At 42.7% G+C, this 16,408-nt stretch overlaps 1 protein-coding gene across 1 annotated transcript; it reads right to left on the bottom strand.

The window, feature by feature from the left end:
- Positions 1-5,687: 5,687 nt before the first annotated feature.
- psmb5 (proteasome 20S subunit beta 5) lies at positions 5,688-15,899 on the bottom strand. Its single transcript, XM_084057296.1, has 3 exons — positions 15,672-15,899; positions 13,514-13,820; positions 5,688-6,338 (listed from the first exon to the last, which is right to left on the bottom strand). The coding sequence occupies exons 1-3, from the start codon at positions 15,888-15,890 to the stop codon at positions 6,055-6,057; spliced, it is 810 nt and encodes a 269-aa protein (XP_083913422.1). The 5' UTR covers positions 15,891-15,899; the 3' UTR covers positions 5,688-6,054.
- Positions 15,900-16,408: the final 509 nt, after the last annotated feature.

The raw sequence follows: 16,408 nt of genomic DNA, 5'->3' as shown, positions 1-16,408 counted from the left end.
TGTCGTCGCCGCTAGTGGATGAAAAACAGCACCTCTCAAATGAGGCGAGGCAGCCGGCCGCCTCTTGCGCCTGCCGAGGACCACGATGCGCAGGGAGCACAAACGCAATTATCTTCACGCCAGCTTTGTTGTTTGTCAGAACTGGCTAAAGTTTAAGGACTCCAGACCAATATACTGATTATATGACAGCCCTAAGAGCACCGGGGTGGACATGAGATCAGCAAGCCGGGAGTCATTATCAAGACCAATAGACTCATTTGTTTTGCAGTCAGGATACAGGTGTCTTCAAGAATGTTCGATCATCAAAGGCATGTGGCCCTGCTTTGGGTGCATTTCTTTTTGAAGATCGGATCACACACAGCATCAAACTATATGAAATAACATCTCACATGGGAGATATACGTGAATTTAAATTATTGTCAGAATCTGGTGCTTGTGAGAAAAAGCACACATGATCACCTGACAGATGGTATAACGTAGGCACAGGGGTTATTTTCTCACAGTGTGAAAATCATTGTGCTGGCACCTACCAATGTTGCCAGCTGGTCTTCTTCAAAGCACTCTGTCTCAGTTAAGTCCCCCAAAAGAGAAAAATAAAAAAACTCTATTTTCTTTATTTTGTCACAGCTCCCCGGTGTCACCATCCTGCTCTGGGCTGTAAAGCTTTTGTGGGAATGTAACTGAAAGCTTGTACTGATAATGGTGAACATTCTGAAAATACCTTTTGAAAACCCAGTATCTCTATGCCAAAGGTACAGTACAGGCCTAGTGCTGTTCACTTCCCAGCGTTCTGTGCAGGCCTGCACAGAAAAACAAGCTGGGGGAATAATAATAATAATAATGTAATAATATAAACTTTAGCACTTTTCAAAAGTAGCGGAACAAAGTGCTTCACACAAGAAATAAAATACACGTGTACACAACAGCATATAGGAGTCAGATGAAAACATGGTACAAAATAAATAAATTAAGACGATTAAGAGTCGAAGGCAACTTTGCAAAACATGTTTTTTAGAAGGGATATACAAGGCACCAACTCAAAGCCTGATATCCTCTGGCACTGGCAGCGCATTCCAAAATGTAGGAGTTCTAATAAATGAAAGCCTGATCTTCTTTTGCTTTTAACCTGGACTTTGGATTGACCAGTTGCGCTTTGCCCGAGGATCTCATGCTACGTGTTTGCTCAGAGGGGAGAGAGCAGTTCTGAAATGTAGGTCGGAGATAAACCAGACCTGGCCTTGAATGTGATGAATAAAATTTTAAAATCAATTCTAAAAGAGATTGAGAGCCAGTGTGTAGGCATGCTACGATGGGAGAAATGTGGTCAATTTATTTGGACCCAGTTAAAAGCCGAGCTGCAGTGTTCTGTACCAACTGATCACAATGGAGACTTTGGGGCATGACAAGTGTACAGAGAGTTAGAGTGAAGGTGTGATGAAATAAAAGCATGAATAACTTTCCTCAGATCAGAGATAAGCAGGAAAGATTTGATTCGGTGCCTCCAGCTTGGCCAGGCGCTCCAAAAAAACACAATTGGCCATGTTTGAGGCAGGGAAGCCAGGCGAGGAGGGCGATTTCTGTCGCTGCACTATAGCGACTCCTACAGGTGTGTCGGGGGGACGACTGAACTGGGAAAAATAATGTTTCCACCCAGGTGTTACCTCATCCCCCTCACTGAAAGGTAAAAAGCTGGCAGTGACTTCAGTATACCGGAGGCGACATGTGCTCATCTACATCCTCGCTAACGAACCAAACAGTAGGGGTCAGCAGCAACAAGGGATTACAAGTGTGAACTAGCAGATCGACTAAATTAGGATAAAAGGAGTAGCCTACAATAAAAAAAAATGTAATAAAAGGAAAGGATTGAATAACCTTTTACATGTTGGAATGAGAGGCGCATTAAAAACATGGAAATGTAAAGGTTAGACGTAAGTGGACACCGGTTTGCACTTTGGAAAGTCTGAGTGGAGAATGTGGAAGTGAGTGGAAACACAACCTTCACCCAATAACTACCTCTGAAAACGACCAACTGCAAGGCACTCAACTCTCAATGCTCCACTCACTCAAGCTGCTCAGTCGACCACTGTAAAGGCCAGTGGATGTTATGGGTGACTGCATGTTATGAACTGTATGATTTTAAAGCAAAGTCTGTCTGGCTGTGCTCTGGATGGTTCTCTACGTGGGGTCCGGGGAACTGCATGGGGTCCTTGAGAGGACTTCAAAGCCCAGCTAAATGACTGATAAGTTAGGAACCGAATGGATCCTCATTACGGGTCTGTAACTTCACCAAATGGACCTGTAAGGGTCCTGTAAGGATTCCATTTGTACACTCTCATGAGGATTTTACAGTGTAGATTGGGGTCCTATTGATAAAATAAGTTCTTATAAAAGCGGGTCTGCGAGAATCACTGCTTTAGATGTCCAATCCAAAGTATCCTATAGCTGGAGAGAGTATGATAAGCATGAATACAAATGGTGGAGAAAACGGTGGATATGACTAAAAGGTGATCCCAGACAATCTTTTATATTTCCTCTGCGCCAAGTTCAGATGAATACTAACTAAAACAGAACCGAAACCTGCTATGAAAACCTAATGACTTTTGCGGGGGGGTGGGGCGGGGTGGGGTTGAGTGTTGGGTGGCTAGGGGAGAAAATGAAAGCTATAAGGTTCTTGTGCTCTTGCTGCTTGTGAGATATTTACTAGGACTATTTACTAAGCTGAAACATCTGCCTTTTCTTGGGAAGGTCATGAAGGTATTTCTGTATTGTGTACAGAAGGCTACCACAGCAGAACCTTCATAGACACTAAAACCCCTTTATGCCTATTATAACCACACAAATAAACTATGGATTTGAGCTGTTTAGTCATCGGTTTCAAGGGTTCAAATCCAGTTTATATTCTTATTCCTTTACACTTCAAAACTTTCAGTGACAGACACTGTGCTATGACCCAAATCATCTCTAAAATGAGCAAATATTGCCTTGTTTTGTACAGGGATACAGGCGAATGAACAGTAATTGCTATGTGCCAATTTGGGACCCACCACAGTAGCATTTTTCAACATCTTATTTTGGATTGCTTCTGGCTCATGGTTTAAAGAATGAACAGACTATCTATCTATCTATCTATCTATCCATCTATCCATCCATCCATCTACCCCGAACAATTTTGAGGTATTTTTTACTTTAGAGGAATATTTCCAATTTTTAATACTTTTACTTCTTCCCCACTACATCTCAGAAGAAAATATTGTACTTTTGCTCCACTAAAATTATTTGAAAAGTTTTGTTAATAGTTACTGCCCACATGACCATCTTCTCCTATTTGTGAGTCCTCTGGTGGCTGAATAGTCCGATCCTGGATCCACAGTTGCGGTTGGAGACCGGGCATGTAACACACACATACGCACACACACACACACACACACACACACACACACACACACACGCTAGAGGCCTTTAGTAATCGCATCTTATCTTGATTAGTTGTATTGCTGTAAACTGCAGTGGAATAGCATTGCCTGTGTATGTGTCATTTGTGCTTCAAGCTGCAAATCAAATTACTGCAATGAGGATATTCAAATGTTCTCATCAAACCAGATCATCTCCATGTACCCAGATGCGTTTTGGCAATGTGGGGCACAAAAAGCATCTCATCATGGTGCTTAAGGACTAAAACCACAGCTTTAAATGGTGAACTATTTATATCAAAGAGTGGCCTTTTCACCCTGTACTCAAGTGACAAAGTAGGCTACTATAGCTCTCGCAGACCCCCTCTGATGGCTTATAGTTGACATGCCTGGCCTTTATCCACTATTTATAGATGTATCATTTCCATGGTGATACCATCACTCAGTGGTGGAAAACATACTATTTTACTAAGTAAAAGTATCAATACTGCACTGTAGAATACTCTGTTACAAGAAAAAGTCCGGAATTCAAAATGTTAATTGTGTAATAGTACAAAAGTATTGGTATCAAAACATACTTTAAGTACAAAAGTAAAAGTACTCATTATGCAGAATGTCCCATTTCAGAAATTTACAAATGTATAAAAAATCATTTGAAAAGATTACAAACTCACAAACTAGAAGCTCACAGAATACAGATTACAAGATCACAATGCGTCGCGAGCATTGTGAGCTTGTCGAAGGGCTATTTTTAAATGGCCAACATTTATATAGGGCTGAAATGGGTAATGTATGTTTCTTAATAATAATCGAAATCTACAAAGTAACTAGTAAATAAAGTTTTCAAATAATTGAAGTGGAGTAAAAGTATAATAGACCAATTAATTGTTTACTAACACTGAGACTGGATGCGCAGGTGATTGTTTCACGCAATCAATTTCCAACCTGTTGTTTCGGGGTGCGCTAGTTTCAGCACACCCCAACCCCCTCTTGTGTGTTGGCTAGTGTGGCACGTCCTGGCGAGACCTGATAGAATGGGTTTCATTTAGCGCATACTGGTTGCACGCATACTGGTTCTTATCAGTGTGACGTCGTCTGTTAAGGGGTCTATACTTGACTCTGGGATGTAGTGGAGCAGAAGAACAGAAAATTGGAAATACTCCAGTAAAGTAAAAACACCTAAAAATGTACTTAAGTACAGTACTTGAGTAAATGTACTTTACACCACTGCAGTGCCCTCACCCCATTTAAACTCACGCCGCTAATGTGAGGATTAGAGCCCATTCTTTATGAGAAAAAAAACTCCTTTATTAAGACTCACCGATTTATTCGTCGTCGTACGCAGGTGTTGCGCGCCAAAAATAGCCAACCTACAACAATCTCAAAACCCTGAACTTGTAAGTGTGCCATTTTCGGCGGGCTATACCGTCGTATGCTGGAGCATAAATAAATCAGGCTTAAGGGCTTATAGCAATTACACTTCGAGCTATTTACCTCCATTTGATTTACCTCCATTTGATTCCATCTCCTCCCAGCACATCATACGCCGCCATTTTGATCGCATGTGACTGCAATGCTGGTGCAATTCCCCATCACTTCATTTAGCTACAACAGCACCATCACACAGGAGAGGCCGGCTCATTTGCATTTATCGAAATCCCATTTCTATTCCATCTGCTAACTAGTCACCTGTGAAACTAGTTTTTAACCATGGCTTGAAGGTGGAGGCTTCAGACATCTACCCCACTGCCTTTATTAGTGTTTATCCCCCGCCATAAAAACCGCTGGAGGGGCAAACACTGCCAGCGCGGGTCGTTACATTGTAAAACACCATGGCAGGGTGGCCCATATTATTGGGCGCAGAGAAGCTAAGTGTGTCGGCAAGGAATTAAAAAATAAATTTCCCCCCGTCTAATTAAAAGAGGAATTTGTGCAACAGGAGCAGGAGAAAGGAACACTGTCAATGAGGGGGGAAAAATACACCGTTACAATTCAAAAGGCACAATTACTGATGCTGTGCAATTAAATAGCACTATTTAGACAATGCCATTCCCCACTAATAAATGGTGAACATAAAACAAACAAACGGAGCTCTGGATTTCTTTATCTCCGCATCCCAACAGCTGGGGGAACAGATGACAGAAATGTAAACAAAAAACATCTGAGGGAATGAGAATACAATATGCCTCGACACATATACCACATGAAGAAAGAATATATGGTAACATTTTGTATCCTAAAAGGTATAAGATTAGCAGGAACAAAATGAAACACTCATTCCTCTCAAAAAAACATGAACATTTTTTATTGATAAAGAACACAGGTTTTCAGGCTATGGATCAGAGTGAAATGAACTTCAATGAAAGTTAACTTGAGGCATGTTCTAGTAAAGACTAGAACATGCCTCAACACATCCTCAAATCTCACCGGTAACTGAAGCCAACATTGTACTGTGGGGCAAAAGAACATTTTTAACATGAAACTAGTGAGACAAATAGATGAGTGTTCTCCATATAGCTCAACCCCTCCCATTCAACACACTATTTAACGTGATAACAGAACAATTCCAGAGAGAGATGCCCTCCACCCTTCCTGACTGCTTAAACAAAACCCCCACCCTCCAAATCCTCTTGCTACCACCCTGTTACGCCTGCTGCTTGTACTGCTGGTGTAACATGAGGACATCCTCCTGGGAGACCCTGGTCCAGCCCTCGCTGTGGACGTGGTAGAGGTTGACCTGCCCACCACTGTAGGCGTCACGGAACGTGGCCTGGTAGATGGCACGGCGGCCCAGCTCGCACGCTTCCTCCACCGAGAGGTCTTGCCGGAGGCCGGTGTCCACCACGCCGTAGGCGTACATGGAGCCTGAGCCCACCGCGAACAGGTCGCCGCACACCCGGTTCCCCTCCGAGTCGACGTAGTACAATCCTGCGCAGAAACGATAGAGAAAGGCACAAAATGGTTGGAAAGGACACGGCGAGTACAGGACGGTGCGATGGTGTGTTAGATGAGAAAGCTGTGTCCCTGTCCTTGTTGGCTCTTGTTGGGCTGTGTCAGTAGGGAAAAAAACTGAGACGGCATATATTTAAATGCCCTAGCACAGGACATGCACCGCACACTCGCAGACTCTTTTTTTCCAAACAAGCTCACGCACGAAGGACACACGTACGTGTCCTCCAGAGGAAGAACACGAACAGCTGTATCCTCTCCTAGTGGAACAAGGCCGGCAGATATGAACAGCTGCATCCTATCCTGAGTAAAACGAGGCCGATGGCGCGAACCTGCTGACGAGGCATAGGGGCCACACTACTGCCGGCCCCGGGGCCCTGCTCCAGGGCATATTGATCTCTTGCAAACATACCCCAAATTAACTATCGACCTGAAACCTGAGCCGAGCAGGTGACCCTGCCTTACACCTCGGGGGAGGAAGGATGCTGAAAAACCCGACGGAATACAAGAACGTGCTCTTTTTCACAGTAAAAGAAACTCATATCTTTTGACATTGGTACGGGTACACACCAGCGCACACACCTGCCCTTACATTTACTAGAGCCTGAACGATGGCACGTTTTTAGGTCCAATTACGATTTTCCTACAGATTACAGATGTTTTGACCTAAAGAAAAAGGAGCAAAATCTTTAAATCAATTTGAAAAACTTAGATTTGACTTAAGTTTCTATTTGAGAACATTTAAGTTCTAAGCAAGCAAACAAATAAATAAAAATAAACAACCTTTTGATAGATTTAGAAATATATAGACTATTAAAACTTCAATATATAAAAAGAACCCATTCATAATTGTTGAAAAATAGCCAGTAGAGCTGCTATTTTTGAAACATTAAATATCGGGACACATCAGCTGCATAATTGCCAATACTGTCATAAAAAAGTCCAATATCTAATATTTACACCAGAACTTTCTTCATCCCCACATACAGTCTACACAGATAGTGTGATACATGCAAGCAAGTACCTACCTACACCTATATAAACAAAAGCACATGCTCACGCTCCCACATGCCTGGCTTGCTCTGGGCCATGCCTTGTGGACGCGTGCAAGACATTTTGTTCCATGCCATGACTGACTCACAAGGCCCCATTGCAGTCTGACGCACAACGAGTGACTAGTGGCACTGGCAGCCTGTGCACTCGCCCACGGCACAGCCTGCAGATGGCGAATAGGCAGCCTGCGAAAAGGCATGTTTTTTCAACGGCGTCACAAGGCAAAACCTGCGAAAAATGAGACACTCATACGCCGTTTCATGGACACATGTGCAAAGAGGGACACACACACACACTCAACAGGTGGCCAAGCATATACGAAAAAAATCCCATAAGTCCCTTAGCTTGCTGTGCTGTTCATTCGCATAGAACAGAAAAATCCCTACGGAGTCCTTCAGATTGCACATCATAGGTAGCACAGTATCCCCACATAAACCAGAGGCTGTCTATTAAGAAAAAAAAGCCCCTTGTTTTTCCTCTCTTTTTTTCTTTTACAGCTGTGGGGAGACGCAGTCGCTTTCAACTTGCAAATTGCACCGCGTGTCGTTAGCTTACCATTATAATGGCTCAGCGCTTGCCTGTACACGGGGGGTCATTTACCAATTTGGGGCCTGTCTGCTCCTCTTGAAAACTGTGAAGGACTGGTTAAAAACATAAATAGGCAGGGTGAGAGTTCTAAATGCAGGCTCTCGTGAGGAGTGGCATGGCTACTGGTGGTGGGAGTAGGAGGATGAGGACTCTCCAGTTGGGGAGGGGGACTAAGTGTAGTTGCATCATGGCGCAACCACGCATCCATCCATCCGTTCCGCACACCTGGAGGTTTTGTAGAGCCCCAAAAGTGGTATTGCTAAGCAGGCTATGCATTACAAAACAGCAGCAAGAGAGACAGATAGATACAAGGTAAGTGAGCACGTCAGCTAATACTTCAGGGGTAGAAATTCATGAGGCCCCCACATTAAAGCAGAGGTGACTTCATGGATGGCGGCACATTCCAGCAGTGGCAGGCAAAAGGCTGCTTCCACTCCATCAGTCGAGTGACAGGTGGTTAAAGAGGCCCCCTCCCCCCCTTCTCAAACATCAGCTTCTGCGGCTGGCTGGCTGGACTGACAGCTTTCAGAGCTAGGTGAGGCTCAGGGGGCAACGGATGGCTGGCTAGTATCAATAGGGGCCTGTGCCTGTCCATCGCCTGCCCTTCTCACCAGGACACACACTGCTGGCTCCGGAGTGAAAAGCAGGGCGGCAGTTTTAACACGGAGGGGGAAAAGACAGAAAAAAAAGAAAACCTCTATCACATCAAGATGCCACCTGCCTGCCTGCTGGCAGATGTTCATTCGCTCACAAGGGAGCAGCTGTAACACATGCGGTGACCTGTGTTTATCCACATGCCTGTACCCCGATGTGGTCCAGCATGCCGGTGAAAGATTTGACCGCCATTATATGTTACACTCACTTATTTTTTCTCTCTTTTCTTTATAGGACTGCTTCCCACTTGGGGTCTACGTTATCACATAATGCCATTTGACAGGCCATTTTATGTCCTCACGTCAAGCAGCAGAGGGCACTGCACCGCAAGTGCAGAACAGCACACAGTCATCTCTCCTACAGCCAAGTTGCTATTGGGCTGCCAGCCACTAACCGAGCCCTGATTACTAGTGTCATAGCATTTAACGTTATTACTTACAGCAATATTTGTCAAGCTCCTCAGCGTGCCTGTTATTAGATTTATCTTGTGTGCCACGTAAGACACTCCATCAGGGGAATAACTGCTCTTGACATGATTGTAGCTGGCTAATGAGCTTCTCTCTTAATCGCGATTGATTTCATTTACACGACATTTACCTCTCCATTCAATCACCAAGCATTGTAGAGGCCAGCGCAGGCCTCCGCTCCTATTGAACCTATACTGGGATCATTATATCCCACGATTGATTGCCCAGGATTTAACACGTGTCATTTACGTTTGCTGGCAGTCCAGGGGCTGTTATTGTTCACACAGGCCGCTCTGGCTTCCGAACAAAGCAGCCATCGATCACAGCGTGGGCGCCAGCATTATGCATGCGACCCAATTGTCCAGGGCTAAGACCCTACGTCCATCATCGCACTCTCTCTCGCTGGCCCGCGGTCCCAGACGCATCGATTTCCCATTACCGTGTCACTGTGGCAGCCTCTTTAAGCACACCTCACGAGATGTACGGCCTCTGACTGCATGGCATCCAAAAAAACTGCTCACGGTGCAAAGTGCCGTCACCTGAGAGAGGGCCTGCGGTGCCATCTAGTGGGAGAACAACACACTGCAGTCTACATTTATTTTATCAGCTGAAAGATCATTTTAAGAGTAAATTCTCAAAATGCAGGGTTACGGTTTCAAAGTAACTTAAGTTCAGTTGAGATTGATCTATCTAACATATAGGGGTTTTCAACCGGTGTTTTTTTTTACTTTTAATAACTTACAGGAGTTCTTACTGTATTGTGTGTGTGTAATATGAAATGTGAGCTTACCATAATCACAGTAATCCTTAATCATATTCCTTCATATTCAAACAAAATCGCTGTATTTTATTAGATATTATTGCTATTTTCTCCAGCTCCCTGTGGTACATGAACCCCCCACCACTATTGTGTGGGGTGGGTCTATGATGGACCCGCCACGCACAATAGTGGTGGTCCCCAGGTTGCTTTTAGTCAGGATGGTGGTCCCTGGGTCGAAATCAGTTGAAAACCCCTGTAGGATCCAGACAGATATTCGGACTCATATTACTACTATCCTTTAAAAGTATCAAATTGCTTTATTTTGCTGTCAATAGAATTCTAACCACTTGAACCCCAGCATACCCATTCTGGGAGAACATGGCCAAATATAGCAGATCTACAAGCTCACAATGCACCACAATATAGAGATTTAGATGGAAGAAAGTAGTCCAAGTACAGTTGCAACTCAGGTCTGTTTTACTAGTGGTTAATATGTGGACCTCACATTGGAACCAAATTTGTATTCTGCTTCATACCGTATGTGCAAAATCACAGATGAGCCAATTGAGTTAAACCAAATTTATACATGAAGGAACATCAAAAGGAGTTCATGAGTCAGTAGTTCTGAGCACACAGCACAGACATATATTACAACTGGAGATAAAGCAGAATTATTTAACCACTTTCAACATGGAGTCCCTATTTTGTGCCATAATAGCCCAAAGAAATTGCCAATCTGTAAGCTTAGGACACGTTGGCTCAAATATTTGAAAAGTTGAAATGAAGATGGTCAGCCTTTGCAACGCGATACGGTACGACTGGCAGATAGATACTCCAGTTTAATCAAACACTGACAAATGTTGATATTCTTAAGGCTCTCTCGGTTGGTATGCCAACCCTATCGGTCGGGGCACAGGTTTAGAACTTGTCAAGCCCTTCCCTGTCTTCTGTACTACAGCAAATAAAAAGCAAAAATGACAAAATGCAGTAACACATCTCATTTAAGTTAAGTACTGCAATCTAACCACCCATTCATTCCAAATCAAAGAAATAAGGAACAATTGTTATCATGTGTCGTGTGTGACCACTTGCCTGTCCCGGAGTTGTGCTGCTTTTCGACTATAATTAAGCAAAGTGGTGTATATTTCAATGAATTTAACAGGTTCTGGATTTGTTTCGAAATGCTCTTGTTTCAGATAAGGTTCTCAAAACTAAATTTCGGCCCTGCTGGCGCTGTTATACTAACCCGAGTCCTGGGAAACCATAGGACGAGCAAGCAGTGCTGTTGCTCTGCTTACAACCAGATCTCTCGGGCAACACAACACTGTTATTAACAGCAGGACTAGCATTTTGTGCATTTTTAATAAAAGCCACTAAGCCAGCTTACAAATGTATTTTTATGCTACAACCGTTATTTTGTCATCAAATGTACTTCCTTTAACATTTAAGGTGAGAAATCAACTTCTTTTTAACTAATACCCATTTCAACATTTTGTCAGACTTTTTTAATTGTTACCATTACCGGTACTGTTAAAAGAAGCAGTGCAGTGAATAATCTCATCCAAGCATATTTAGAGAGTATATAAAACTGATTGATAACATTAAAGCAACTCTTAATGCACACAGCGAGCTGTAGTTTGGGCCAATCTGCAATTCAATAATACCGGTCTGCATGCCAATATTAGATAAACTTGTACAGTAGCCAATGCCATATCAGTGACAGGTTTAAATTGAATGCTCAATAATGAAGCCATAACTAGGTAATAAAAGTTATAAAATAGGCCTACATAACATATAGTCATATGGCTTTGCATACTTGCTAAGATTTAATTATAGCACCAGCATAATGGTGAAAATAAAATGAGTCTAATGCATTGACAGGGCTCCTACCACTGTTCTCATCCAAAAGTGTTAACAAACTAAGCTATACATCCATTGTGGAACAGCCATTTATCTTGGCTAGTACACGTTGTGTTGTAATTAATAGAACAGGAAAGTCAAAGTCATGCTGTTTCAATCATGTTTTCAGTACGTTTATGTTAAGATAGTAACCGTCCATATTAATAAAATATTAAGTCAAAGGAGTGCATAATTAAAATGGTGTGTATACCATTTTACTTTTCTCTTAAATACATTTTGGAAATGTTATTGTATTCTAGATGTCTGATCCCTGCCTCCACACCCGTCTCTGAGCGGATTAGATTTGCCTAAGACCTTGCTTTTTCCTGGAAATGTCATAGTTGAAAGCTAATTCACTGTCTAGGATTTAAAAAATCAATATAAAATTATATTCACGTAAGCACACCATTTTGTCATCTGTCTTTGGAATTGATCAGCTATTCAATACATTATTGGGTTGATGGCTGCTGGCATTAAAGCTATCAAAATACCAGGAGTGAGTTTCAATTCAAGCATGTGCCAACAATAATAGAACAAGCGCATCCATCAACACCTGGTGAAAGCAAACGATGCATCATGCAACTGAGTGATGTGCCGTTTAAAAAGAAAAACATATGGCCCAGACCGCAGCCCTAGTGGTCCGGGCAACTAAGCTCAAATGTAGCCTGGCAGTGCATAGCGGGCTCGAGTCCCGTTCCCGACGATCTTTACTGCATGTCTCTCCCCATTTCGTTCTCCCTGTTTCCTGTCCATCTCTACTACACCTATAAATAAGGCAGAAAAGCCCAAAATAATATATTAAAAAGAAAAACATTATTTGATGCCCTGAAGTAACACATAGGATAGGCCTATGTAGAAGGAGCACCACGGGTTAAAATATACAAATGCTTAAAATAGCCAATCCCAATCATTTAAAATACGCTTTGACTGCACCTGATATGGGAGAGCGAATCGGGACATCAATACAATTTAATATAGCCTGAAAGATGAATGCATAAGAAATTTTGCTTTTCTTACAGTATTTCCTCCAGGCCTTACACATTTTTAAGTGAAGCTAAAAATATACTCAGTTTATCTCAAAGTGGGAGGATTATATACTGTAACATATATCATGTGACTACTGCTGGGTGATTATATTCTCTCGGTTGATGTTTCTTTCTAAATATTGATATTCAATATAACTCTTGTTGTTAGAAAACAGATTGAGACCAAACTGCTGTATTTACCAAAAATATACACCTCTTTCCTGCATGCCGTCTTAAACAATGCCAGACACTTCATAATAAAAATGATTAAAATAAATCACTATATTCTTTTAACAGTACACTGAAATAGCAAGGCAGTCGTGTTCTCGTTTCTAATGTAGCCTTCAGTACTTGTCCTCGTTTTGTGTGTGTGTGATTGTGTGTGTGGCGGTCCACATAATTTGCGTGCCTATGTGTGAATGTGCATCAGTGGCCAGACTCCGGGTGTAAATATGACAAGCGCTTTGAGTGCCCATGAGAGAGTGCACGAGGGACTGTCTGAATGCAAATGAGGCAGCGTGCTCTGTTCCTTTCAGACTCCTATTCTCTGACAGCCATCTCCCAATGGCAAAGGATCTTTTTAGGCATTCGTTTCAGTAATTGCGTTCTCTTTATCTACTTTTAAGACTTGTCCCTCCTAAGTCCTACAAAGACAAATCCTGGGGGGAAACGCTGTACACGTGTTGTATAAATACACATTTCATTTACCTGGCCCTCTCTTGTCCCAGCCACACACCATGGTTCCCATGCTGAGGCCCATGCCTTTGTACTGGTAGACCATGTTAGCCAGCAGCTTGGAGGCCGCTGCCACTGAGATGCGTTCCTTGTTGCGAAGCTCGTAGATGCGACACTGGCGAGCCAGCAGGCGCTCCCAGAAGCTACAGTCTGCAGCGCCTCCGGCCATGGTGCCCAGGAGGTAGGGGTTGATTTCAATCACCTTCTTCACGGTCTGAGAGGCTATGTAGGAGCCGGCTGTAGCCCTGGAGTCCACAGCAACAATAACACCGTGCTGGAACTGAAACACAATAGTGGCTAGTAAAGAGACTGCAAAAAGACAGAAGCTTAATATTAGATTTCTTTTGGGGTATGTTGGTAAATTTGAAAGTCTCGGAGTTCATAGAGTAAGTCACACTAATTAGGTGTGTGGACCGGGGGATCTCAGTTTTGGTCAGATGCATCATGCAAGAAGGGGGCTTCAAGGGAAAAGGGTTGGAAAGCACTGGTATACTGAATTGTTATGATACAATAATCCATTGACTGATGATACTTGTGAGAGGTGGTCCAGCCCTCAATTAAGTTTAAAGCTGCAATCCAAAAGTTCTATATCCTCTCCCGACAGAGAGAGGTAAATGCAATGCCAACACCCTGAGGAGTAGTCGAACCAGGGTCTGACTGTCTCCCACATGGGAGATCAAACATCTACCGCTCAGTGAAATGGGAATCCCTGCTTGACCAGGGGATGTATTGGACTTATGCTTCAGGGAGTACTGCTTGTCAAGTGTCAACTAAGCAACTTAAGAGGCTATCCTATCTCTAAGATGCAATTTTTCCAATGACTGACAGCCCCATTCATGAAACAGAACATCTGATTGTACTAACTAAACGACTATAAAATCAACAATATTGCACCTCTATGGACAGCTTGGGTTATCCTCTTTCATCAATCAACTCAATATCAATCAAATCAATAAAAGTATTTGTGGGAGTACTAATTTTAAATCACTCCAACTCCTGCACTGCAGGAGTTACAGCCAATGTTGAGTGATTTACAGCCAACGTTGAGTGATTTAGAATGTGCGTTCCCCAAAACAAACACACGTACAGAAAGAATCATGGCTGCATGGAGTTTGTTGACAGAAAGTTGCTCATAAAATGACAATGGTGGATTAACAGATATACAAAGGATAACCCAAGCTGTCCGTCAAAGTGCAATATATTTAATACAAGTCAGTCAATCATTTAATACAATCAGATAGGACTTTTCTGTTTCATGAATGGGGCTGTCAATGGAGGGAATTGCAACTTAGAGGCTTGATAGCTTCTAAATTATGTCAGAGTAGGGAGACATCCAACTACTCCAGACCAGTAGTATTTATCTATATTGTGTTATGATACTCTGACAGACATATTTGCTACAATAACGTGCTATTCGTTAACATAAGTTCCGGATTGCAGCTTTAATGTATACAGTACACATGTATCATAATAGGCTCTATTCACAGCAGCCATATTATGAAGACATTCACAGGTGTTACCAATGATACTAATGAAGGCTCTGTTCCATTTAGTCTAGCACATTGGTTTCCACGACCCCCATGACTCTGAGAGTGTACAAATGGAACCATTTGGTTCCATTTGTACACTCTCAGAGTTGTACCTGTGAGTCTACAGTTGTACCAACTTGTGAGGTTGGTGTGTAACACCTGTAAGGGGCCATTTGGAAGCCCATGAGGGTCCCCTGGACCCCAACTGTAAACCCACTGGGTTTACTGTAAACCCAGAGTGTCTACAGTGAGCCAACATGCACAATATCAGCACCCTGACTCTGTTTTACCAGAATGGAACAGAGCCTTCATTAGTATCATTGGTAATACCTGTGAATGTCTTCATAATATGGCTGCTGTGAATAGAGCCTATTGGTACTCGAACGAAGTCTTTACAGTGAGTGACAGGGTGATTTGTTGGGATTAGCAAACCATGCTTTGCTACGACAAACTACCAAGCCTTCAGTCTTATTTAATGTACCACTTTAACGTACATAGCAAGTAGCATGATCGCACGTATGTTGTTACTTAGTTATTTACTTGGTTATATCATTAAATAGTTGATGGTCGTTAAACTGAGCTGCTAGCGTTAGCTTGCTTACCTTGAATGCTAGCGTGGTGGTCCCATGGGCAAACTCTATTTTCCTCTCGACTCCGTCTTCGTCCGACGAGTTGAGTGAAGTTTGAACTGCAAAGCTCAGGTCTTCTCCCAGCGACTCTCTAACGTCGCTCTTTCCGAGTCCATAGCTGAATCCGAAAGGTTTGTGGCTATCAAATGAAAAATCCGCATAATCATTCTTCAACACACTAGCGAGCGCCATCTTGGTGACTGTTTGATGATGATGAGCTGACTTCCGCCCGTTCATGTACAATTCGATGAATCATGCTGGTGAAACTAAATAGCGCCCTCTATCGTCCTGGTGGTTAACCACTTAAACCCTATATTATACCTCTATGCTTAAACCCCATATGGGTAACTGGAGTCCCTCAGTGCTTAACACTAGTGTATTTAATGTTTTCTGTTATTGTGGGGAAAGCTTTCGCTGAAAATAGCAGATCAACAAGCTCACAACGTTGATCTGATATTCACAGCGAAAGCTTTCCCCACAATAACGATGCTGGGGTTTAAGTGGTTAAGTTAGGCTACTCTTCTATTCAGCTTTTCTCCCCCCCCCCCCCCCCCCCCCCCATCCCACACACATACACACACACAATACAAGTTTGCCATGTCCCTTAATTCTTCTTTCACTGAGATAATTGTAAAAACTATGTAACATGTTTGAAATGAGTGGGCACAAACGACGAACAAGGGAAATGGCAATATTAATCTGACTACTCT

Source organism: Gymnoscopelus microlampas (genome assembly GCF_963454915.1).
Source record: "Gymnoscopelus microlampas genome assembly, chromosome: 5".
Classification (NCBI taxonomy): Eukaryota; Metazoa; Chordata; class Actinopteri; order Myctophiformes; family Myctophidae; genus Gymnoscopelus; species Gymnoscopelus microlampas.
This window is presented reverse-complemented; position numbering and strand designations above follow the sequence as displayed.

What these genes read in the sequence shown, in the direction of transcription:
- psmb5 (XM_084057296.1), bottom strand. Translation starts at nt 15,890, where the DNA reads ATGGCGCTCGCTAGTGTGTTGAAGAATGATTATGCGGATTTTTCATTT. An exon ending in CCACCACGCTAGCATTCAAG is followed by an intron (nt 13,821 to 15,671) that starts GTAAGCAAGCTA and finishes ATTGTGTTTCAG; the next exon opens with TTCCAGCACGGTGTTATTGT. An exon ending in CTGGGACAAGAGAGGGCCAG is followed by an intron (nt 6,339 to 13,513) that starts GTAAATGAAATG and finishes GTTTCTGCGCAG; the next exon opens with GATTGTACTACGTCGACTCG.